General features: G+C 34.7%; 1 protein-coding gene across 2 annotated transcripts; it reads left to right on the top strand.

Moving 5' to 3' along the window:
* Positions 1-472: 472 nt before the first annotated feature.
* Positions 473-3,914, top strand: LOC112008714 (protein REVEILLE 7). Of its 2 annotated transcripts, none has more exons than XM_024041045.2 (7): positions 473-792; positions 939-1,006; positions 1,721-1,798; positions 1,920-2,031; positions 2,121-2,182; positions 2,354-2,725; positions 2,884-3,914. In XM_024041045.2, the coding sequence occupies exons 2-7, from the start codon at positions 995-997 to the stop codon at positions 3,595-3,597; spliced, it is 1,350 nt and encodes a 449-aa protein (XP_023896813.2). In that variant the 5' UTR covers positions 473-792; positions 939-994; the 3' UTR covers positions 3,598-3,914. The 2 variants fall into 2 exon arrangements, with proteins under 2 accessions (XP_023896813.2, XP_023896812.2); XM_024041044.2 differs by having other exon boundaries at positions 479-792; positions 2,878-3,914.
* Positions 3,915-10,432: the final 6,518 nt, after the last annotated feature.

Genomic DNA, 10,432 nt, shown 5'->3' with positions numbered 1-10,432 from the left:
TGAAATTATATTTGCACACTAATGATTAAATTACTGTAATGTAGTTTTCATTAACTAGAATTTATTAATCCATAACAAATTTTCAATGTGACTTTATTATGACATCACAATTCAAAATTATAAAACATGCAATTGGTTTTAAAAATCAAGGAATGATATAGATTTGTAAAAAATCCAAACGCTTTTACCGACACCCACTCGCAAAAGTGCAAATAATAACTGAAAAGAAAAGAAATTCTATTTTCAGTTAAAATAAAATAAAATAAAATAAGGCCTTACTTATGCGTGAACTCTATATAGGATTACGGTACAGCGCATCTGGTCCACTAATATTCGCACAAAAAAGGAAATAATATAATAAAAAGGGAAAAGTGGAAGACAGACACCATAGAAGGATGCCGCGTGTGAAGCGTTTTGAGCCACAAGATTCCAGGGCCTCGTTCTCGAAATTTCTGTCCAAAAGAAAAAAGCAAAAGAGTTCCGACGTGGCAAGGCAACCCAGGCCTACTTTTCTTTTGTTTTGTATTTAATAAATTGGAAATGTTCGCATATTTTTCCCTTCTCTCCTTCCTTACTCGTTAAGTGCAGAGAGAGAGAGAGAGAGAGAGAGAGTGATTTTCCTTTCATTGGGTTCTCGATTGATTCTGGGATTTCATAGTACCTCAGAAGAACGGTTGTTTCTTCCTTTTTCCTGGGATTCTGTTTTCATTCGGACAATCCGAGGAATCTATCTAGCTGTTGGGCCTTTCTTTCGATTTGTCCCAGGAATCACTTTTGCTTATATTTCCCACGGTGAGTTTCTTCAATTCTCATTGATCTTCTATGTTATAAGTGGTTGCAGTTATTATTATTATTATTTTCCTTTTTGGGTTATTTTTTTCTTCTATATTGCTTAATATTGAAGGGAAATCATGAAACATTAGAAATCATTATTGCAGCTCTGTTGAATTAAAACTATTTCTTTGAGAGAGGACTTGTCCTGATCTTTCTACCAATGGATATTCAGGTATTTATTGCTATTAATTGGAAGATTTCTGTTAGTATTTAAATGCTTGGGCACAAATTAACCAAAAAAAAAAAGAGGATTTGGCACTATTTATTATTATTATTATTTTTTTTAATGGGCTGTGTATGTTGATTGAGATTCACCCTCTTTTTTATGTCGCAAAAGACAAGAAATTTTCTTGCTCTGTTGAAAATTACAAATCCATTTGTTGATGCAATTGTAGCATACTTTAGTCTTCACCCATAATTGCATAAAATCCTTTACCTGAGTGAACTAGCTATGCAACCCAAGTCTAAGATTGTTCATTTCATGTCTATGCTTTCCAATCATGGAAACACCCAATACTATTTTAATTTTTAAAACAAGGTTTGAGCTCGGTGGCTCACTTCCAATTCAATATTTCATTTTCAGCAGTTGCCCTTACTCTTCATTTGAAGTTACTAAAGAATTTTAACTGTTAAAAAAGATTGTACCTCGTGTAAGAAACTCCTACTTTACTCCCAATTATTTTGAAGAGGCTGATTCCCCAACTCGAACCCAGTTAGTGGCTTTTTGATGGAAGGAGCTTGTCATTGTACAAGACCTGATCTCTAAAAAAGGATTATAACTATCAATAAGTAAATAAATAATTTAAAAAAAAAAAATTATATTACTCATTTGATTTCATTTTCCCAGAAGAAATCTTTACGGATTTTTGTTCATTTTCTAAAATAGGGACAAAATGAACTAACAACATCAAACGCTGATAACTACCATCCTGATGGCAGTGTGAAATCTGAAACAGCTGTTAAGGTTACAATCTCTCCATCCATACTTTTATACTCTGCTTTTCTTTTGGAATAGTTTTGCTGGAAGGCTTATTAGTTACTCAATGGCCTTAGATCTTTTCCTATGTTTTTTCATATTTGAACAGGTAAGGAAACCTTACACGATTACAAAACAAAGAGAAAAATGGACAGAAGAAGAGCATCAAAAGTTTCTTGAAGCCTTAAAGCTGTATGGTCGGGGTTGGCGTCAAATTGAAGGTAAGCTTGGTGTAGGATGATTTTTTTCACAATAATTTTTTGCATATGTTGGCTGTTCAATCGAAGTGAACTTGCTCGTCTTAATGCAGCACATATAGGCACCAAAACTGCTGTTCAGATTCGAAGTCATGCTCAAAAATTCTTCTCTAAGGTTTAATGCTTTATATTTTAGTGTATGGTTCCTATTGTAATGCATACATGTCATCATAAAACTAAGTTAGATCAATTACAATTCTACGCATGCTAACACTTTTTTGTGTGTGTTGTTTGTCTAGTTAGCATGTACCCTCTGTGTTAATTTGTTTTCTCCTATTGGCTTCAGGTGGTCCGGGCTTCCAGTAGTAGCTCTGAGAGCTCCATTGAACCAGTTGAGATTCCTCCTCCACGGCCAAAGAGGAAACCCTTGCATCCTTACCCACGTAAATTGGTTGATTCTCTTAATGGAATATCAGTTGCAGATCAATCTGAGAGGTCTCCATCCCCAAATTCATTGGTGGCTGAGAAAGATACCGAATCTCCCACTTCTGTTTTTTCTGCAGTTGGGTCAGATGCATTAGGGTCTGCAATTTCAGAGCAGCACAATGTTTGTCCTTCGCCAATGTCATGCACAACTGACATGCACTCAATCAGCTTAGCCACTGTTGAGAAAGAGAATGAACACATGATGGTGAATTCCTCTGTCCAAGACGAGAGAGTAAGTACCTTTTTCATCAACGTTGGAGAAATTTGTCCATGGTACAATGAAACTGTCATATTAATCTTCAACTTAGTCCAAGTTGGATTGTATTTATTAATCTATGTCCTAAGCAAAAGTCTGACTCTGTGGTTTCATTTGCCATTATGAAGTTACAGAAATTTGAATCAGCTTCCAAGGAAACTTTAAGTACTGACGGAGATGAAGCCATGGGAGCAATTGTCTCGAGTATCAAGCTTTTTGGAAGGACAGTCTTGGTAACAGATTCCCAGAAACCATGTTCTCCAGGTGCAGAGAATATTGACTCACCAACATCTAAGACTATTCTAGTGAATCTTGACATTGATACTGAGAAGCTTCCTGAAACATTACCTTCAAACCAATTAGACACACATTTATCACTGGAAATAGTTAACTGTGATTGGAGATTATTGCCATGCCGAGCCCCAGTTCAATGCGTGGAACATCAGAAAGAGAACACCAACTCTGCAGAAGCCAACCCTTATGCTTCTCTGCCATGGTTGGCTTTGTACCAAGGCCTGCCATATTATCACCTTCCCTCGTATAACCAAACTTCAGTTCAAATACCTACATATTCTTGCGTAGAAGAAAAAACGAAAGAGAGAGATATTCTAAAGGAAAAATCTTGTAGTGGGTCAAACTCTGTATCAGCTAGTGAAGTTGAAAATGAAGGGAAGAATTTAGATGCTGTTGATTCTCAGTTTCAAGAAACTAAAGGGAGGATTAACCCCTGCAAGTCTATGAAGGGGTTTGCGCCCTACAAAAGATGTCTGGCAGAGAGAGATGCTAACTCATCTGTGATTGTTTTGGAAGAGAGAGAAGGGCAAAGAGCTCGAGTTTGCTCATATTGACCTTCATGTACCTCAAGTGTCCACATTTAGAATTATTGAGCAAGTTCAGTAGCTATTTTTGGTAGTTTGATGTAGGTTGTATTAGACTCCTTTTCATCTCCGTTTCTCCACTAGAGCTCCCTTCAAGTCACTCTATATCTTTGTATGTAAACCTTGTTTTTAGAAGTTTAGGAGCTGATAGTTGCTTGGTTATTACAGTCCCACTCCCAGACTCCCATGTGCTGCTAGTTTCAGCCATTGGATCTATCCAAATTGTCACCTGGTTGTTCTTTTTGACCTTGCCATTGCTTCAATATTTAACTTCAGTTCCCCACAAAGTCATTTATTTTCTTGCCTTGCGGGTTGCAGCGATCTTTGTTAACATTGCATCTGGATTCATTCGTCGAAAATAATGTTGCAGTAAAATTTTGTGTCGTAATCATATCAGAAATTGTATAGATGATGGATTGCAACCTGGGTATGTTCACAGAGCAATTTTATTGAAACAGAGGATTAGTCAAATACTTTCCGTATAGGCTCCAAAATAAACCTAAGAAACAAACGATAAAGGAATCCTCGCCCAAAGAGAGCTTTAAAGTAAAACTTCCAAATCAACTGAATTAGCTATACAATACCCATGTATTTAGAGGGAGCTCATTGCCTGCTTGTACGATCAAATATTACATTCACTAATTTGTTTCTGTGAAGCTTGTATTCTTCCCAAATCGAATTTGTCCCATCCAAATGTGATAAACCGAGGTTCAGGCAGCCATGGTTACTCTTTATTTATATATATATATATATATATAAGATGTAACTTTATGGTTATTATGTTACCTAATAACTACTTTATATTAGATTAAAGTTTTGAAAATCTCATTGTTAGATTACATGTTCTCTATGTTTTATGTATGCCAAATTTTGTACCAATAAAATTTTATTTACTACTAGATTAAAAAGGTTCATCTTTTAAGCATAATTTTAAAATACAAAAACTTGAAATTTAAACATGTTATAAATAAAGTAGTTATAGCTTTTTAAGTCCTTAATCATCTTGAAACCTTACAAGTATGAAAGCTATAGAAAGAAAATATAATCCAATAGTAAACTTAATTAAAATTTTAATTTATTAAAAAAATATTTAGCATTGATTAAAGCTATTTTGTTCATTCAAGAGGGTAATATCGTACTTCCAAAACACGGAGAATAGTATTCTCTCCTCTTACATTTATACTGGAATTTACTCATTAAATTCGTAGTGAGGTCCACTATGAATGTGAGAGGAAGGAATTCTATTTATCCATACTCTCGGAATACCTAAGAATTTTCCATTCAGCAATGCTGATGAAGCACAAAATCACCTCATCAGTATGTTCCTTGTCGATGTCAATGGACACACTTAATATCCTATTTAAACAAAGAGAATAAAGGTGAAAGACACCGGGGTGGTACTAGCCAAGGGTTCTCCAATACTTAAGCTAGATAATCTCTTTTTTCAAGAATCTATAGCATATGCCACAGTATGATATGTGAATGAGATCACTTACTTGAATTAGTTGGCTTTATATAACCAGTACTCAAGTTAATGCATTTGTCCATTGATCTCCCCTTAACATTGTACCTAAATGAATTGCGGCATTAATGGCAATTAAGTCTCTCCTTAAATGAGTGTTCATAACGTCTGGGCAGCAGCTCTCAAGACTTTTGTAACAGCCCTCTTGCCATTACTCATTGCTAGCTGGATTGGTGGAGTTACTTCTGACTTTAATGTGCTTACGGTCGTCCATTGGAACAGATGACCATTTAATCACTACTCTTCAAGTGGAATTATTTTTTACTTCAATGTGCTTATGGTCGTCCATTGGAATGGACGACCATTTATTCACTACTTGTCAATTGCCCCCTTTATTCCTTTGTCATCCAAATCCTAGATGAGCATAGGAATATGATCAGTTGTGACAATTCGTATTTTTTCGTTTCTCGATACTTTTCTTTCACAATAAATGTGAAACAACTTCTTTGTCAGATGATGGACATGTGTCTTCCTTCTACTTGTGGTATGTGCAAAATCTCCTAGATTTTGGCACGCCTTAACTTTGGTTTTCCTTTTTTTTAGAAAAAAACCATTCCCTTTCTTATGCCTTATTTTCCCTACACTTGAAGCTCTGAAGAATTTCAAACTTCAAACCTTTTTTCTCCCTGGTAAGGTCTCTTTTCTTTATGCTCTCTTGATGGTTGATTTTGATTTCACTAGACAAGAGTGTCCTTCTATCTCCTTCTTCTTTGCTAGATTAGGAGTCTACCTTGAATACTCTTCTAGTCGACATCCTTAGGCAGGTCTATTCATATCTAATTTTACTGCTTTCAAACCTGTTTTTCTTACCGTTTATCCTTTGATTCGCCACTCTTTGATCAAACACCATTTAGAGATGACCACCATAGAGTATAGGGAGGATGATGTTAGATTGAGTGAGTTAGAAACAGGGTTATCATCAAATGCTAAATCCCTGGGTAAGGAGGTTGACACGGTTGTATCAAAACTGCCCTCGTCCTCTTCTTCAACCCTTTTACACGCTCTCTTCGAGTCTTGCTCTTTAAAAGGAAGCATTTGAAAGGATTTAGGAAAAGGTTTCAATTTCCCAAAGGTACCTTCACTCGCTTGCCTTGTTCTAGCGAAAAGGCTTGCACTTTTGCCCACAGTGAAGTGTGCTTCTATGAAGCTGCTTTTCTGTGTGGCCTTTGTTTTCTCATCCACCCATTCATTATGAAACTTCGTTCTAATTTCCAAGTTGCCCCTGGTCTAACGCTTGGAGGACAATTGTTAGTTGCATGTCGATTTAGATGTCCGCCTGTGAAGGGGACATGAAAACGTTGAACGAATTTTTATATTTATATTGTCTAAAGCCCTCCACCCATTATGGGTATTTTGAGCTTTTACCCTAGGACAGAAAATCTAGGGTCGTCTTTAGGTTTCCCTTCTCCTTTCTTGACTGGAAATCACGATATATATATATATATCTCTGGAACTAGCTGGGAAACCTTGTCTGATGAGCTATGGGGCAAAGTCCCGAGGTTATTGTGGAAATGGGAAGTTCCACCACTTGGTGCGTACCTTGTATCATTTTTCTTGATTCCTTCATCTAACATTTACCTATATATCATTAGTTCTCTCTTGGTTTTACAGCTTCTGATTGTCCTGAGTTGGAGAATCAATACCGTAACCAAGTTCGGACTACCTTTGCTTTTGCTCAAGAGATCAAGGATTTTGATAACCTGGCCGACCCTCATTATAGACACTTGATTTTGCACCCATGATTTAATCACGGAAGATGACTGGAATGACCATCCATGTACCCCAAAATCATGATTGCATGTATTAATTCATTCATTGCATATTATAAAAATGATCTTGAGATTCTAACAGTCACAACGATGTGTCTAGTTTCCATTGGATCGAAAGATATTGCATGATTAAGTTTGCATGATCAGCATGCATTATGTCTAGGCAGAGTTGACCATGCATGATTAATTTAAATTAATTCTGATTGGTTAAAAAATTAAAATTAATTAAATAATTTTGTGATTGGTTGATAATTAGTGTCTAAAATAGGATTTTTTTGCATAGGAATGAAGGGGATAATTGGATAACAATAAAATCATCTGAACTTTATCAAAATTTATTTTAGGGTGTCTATCTACAAGATAATTGTTCTTAAAAAGACCTAAATTATCCAGAAAAGAGGTAAAAATATTAGAATACAAATTGGAAACAAGTCTAAGTGCAAGGCCCGATTCAAGAAAACCTAAAAAAGGAGGGACTATTTGGCCTTTTGCCCTTAATTAAAAAAAAAAAAAAAATTAGCAATATGCCCCTATTTCGAAACTATATAGGTGCCCCTGTTTCAATACTCGATTACCTTAAAATCGAGTTTTTATGAAATACTCGATTCGTAAAAAATCGAGTTATGACCGATCAAACTAAAAAAAAAAATTAATTAAAAAAATTTTAAAAAAAAAGCATGGAACTCGAGTTTATTGAAATTCAATTCAAAAACGCCACTATAGGACTTCCTGATGGGTGATAACACTTATAATTTTTTTTTTTGCAGGAAAACACTGCTATAGAGCTTTAAAATGTCGCTATAGAGCTTTAAAACGTCATTATAGGGCTTAAAAACGCCACTATAGTGCTCCCTAAACTTGGGATCACACTTATAAAAAAAATTACAGGAAAACACCGCTATAGGGCTTTAAAACGTCACTATAAGGCTTACAAACTCCACTATAGGACTCCTTGAACCTGGTATGGGGTGATCACACTTATAAAAAAAAAAAAAAATTTGCAGCAAAACACCACTATAGGGCTTTAAAATATCACTATAAGGCATAAAAATGCCACTCTAGGGCTCCCACTTATAAAAAACTTTTTGCATGGAACTCGATTTTCTGAAATTCGAGTTCTATGCAATTTTTTTTTTTTTTTTTTTTTTTTAAGGTTGATCGGGCATAACTTGATTTTCTACGAATCGAGTATTTCATTAAAACTTGATTTTATGGTAATTGAATATCGAAACAGGGGCACGCCCCTATATAGTTTGCAAACAAGGACAAATTGCTAAAAAAAAAAAAAAATTAAACAATATAAGGGCAAAAGGCCAGATAGTCCAAAAAAGGAGTCCAAAACACACCCAAACGAAAAAGTGAGATCAGCACTCAAGAGTGCCATTTGGCACTTTTGAAGTGCCAAATTGCACTCTTTTGGACTTTGGCCCAAATCTCTTCGGGTGCAATAAGGCACACTATTTTCAACTTTTTCACAAAAAGATGCCTCCCGATTTGCATTCTACCCATCGTTGCTTATTTTTTAAGCATTCTAGTCTCTTTAAATGGGTTTGGGTCTCAAAATTTAGCACATTCTTTTACGCTTGAGGAGGGACACCTTTTCACACTCTCAAATCCCCCCCCCCCTCCCCCCTTTTCTGGTATTCTCTCTTAAATTAGGGTTTTTAAGTTTCAAAGATAATTAAATAAATTTTTTTGAACTCTAAAACACCCTCTCAAGAAGAAGAAGAAGTGCTCCATGCAAGAGGTTGTTTCCAATTACCGTTTTCTTTTCTTTATGCCTTCCTTATTGTGATGATGTATGTTTGTCTTTTTGTTTAGTTTAGTTGTGTCAAATATCCATAATATGAATTGTTAAACTATATTGTTAAAGCATGTTCTTGATCGTCTTATTATTGATATGATATTTTTCTTAATTTTAAAGATCTGCATATAATTAATTCCTTTTCTTAAAATAAAATGGATCTGCATCTTCGTTAGATGTAGATCTGAATTTTTCTCAAATAAAAAATGGATCTACATCTTCACTAAATGCAGATCTGAATTTTCTTCAAACAAAAACGGATATGCATCTTCATTAGATGTAGATCTGAATTCTTTTCAATAAAACGGATCTGCATCTTCATTCGATATAGATCTGAATTTTTCTTTAAACAAAAAATGGATCCGCATCTTAATTAGATGCAGATCTAAATTTTCTCAAATCAAAAACTGGTTTGCATCTTCATTAGATGCAAATATAAATTTTTTCATCAAAAAACTTATTTGCATCTTCCTTTGATGCAGATCTGAATTTTTCTTAAAACAAAGAACTAATTTGTATCTTCCTTAGATGCAAAGCTAATATATGCGGATTTTGAAATAAAGAAAAAAGATCAGGCATGATTGTGTTTATTGTTGTTTGTTTTGTTTGGTCTATGTAGCATAAATTTATTTTATGAATGAAATTCTCTTCATAAAAAAATCTTTTCCATATTTTTGAAGATATAAAAACAGATTTGATTTTTTCAGTTATCAAAAAACCATTTTTTTATCATCACAAAACAGATTTGGTCTTTTACAGAAGTAAAACCTTTTTTTTTTTTTTAAATTCTCAAAAACAGATCTAGTTTTTTATAAACCAAAATCAAAAAAAAATTTTATCACTAAAACAGACCTGAATTGCTTTTAAAATCAAGAAGATGATACATTCATAAAGAAACTTATGTGATTTAGTTTTGTTTCACATGTGCAACATATCATTCATAACATGCATAAAGGAGTACATAGGTCACAAGAATCTAGAAGACCAAATTTTGTCTGAGCAGAATGGGTGCCTAACACCTTCCCATTTCATAACCTAGCCTTCGAATTTAGGCCTTTGGATAAGTAGATCTAAGCCTTGTCTTTATTTTTGTTTTGGGTAGCTTGTAACTAGGACAAAAAGCCATGTAATTGTTTGGTAGTTTGTAACTAGGACCCAAAGCCATGTAATTCAAATATGTATTTTTTTATTCAATCAATGATAAAGGAACAATTCAATCATGTATTCATATTTAGTTTTTCTTATTTTTTATATAAAAAAAATAAGTGGTGATTTCACACCACTTACCCAAAAAGAGAGGTGCCTTAAAAAGTATCCAAATCTCTTTTTTGAGAGCGCCCTAGGTTTGCGGTCTCTCACACTCATCATTTGTTTGATTGCTACATTGGACCTGAACCCACTAAGTACGTGTTAGAGAATATTTACCGAGAAGAAAAAGTAAGTTTGTCTTTACAAGACTTCTCGTATTTTCCTCCCTCATTTCTCTAATTACTCACCTTTCCTCTTTTATTAATAGAGATAACCACTAGGTATAGTAAAGAGAAGTATGCCCGTATTAAAGGGATGAAAAATGAGCCTTATCCCAGCTTGTCACGGATCTAAAGAGGCGAAAGCTAGAGGGCAAGAAAGGTGACACGGTGGTCTCCTCGTCTATCCAGATTATCCCATCATCCCCAACCGCATCTCTTGAAGTCACAGCTTCTACTCCTC

Source organism: Quercus suber, unplaced genomic scaffold (assembly GCF_002906115.3).
Source record: "Quercus suber isolate HL8 unplaced genomic scaffold, Cork oak 2.0 scaffold_81, whole genome shotgun sequence".
Taxonomy (NCBI): domain Eukaryota; kingdom Viridiplantae; phylum Streptophyta; class Magnoliopsida; order Fagales; family Fagaceae; genus Quercus; species Quercus suber.
Note: the sequence above shows the minus strand (reverse complement) of the source record. Positions and strands in the feature narration are given on the sequence as shown.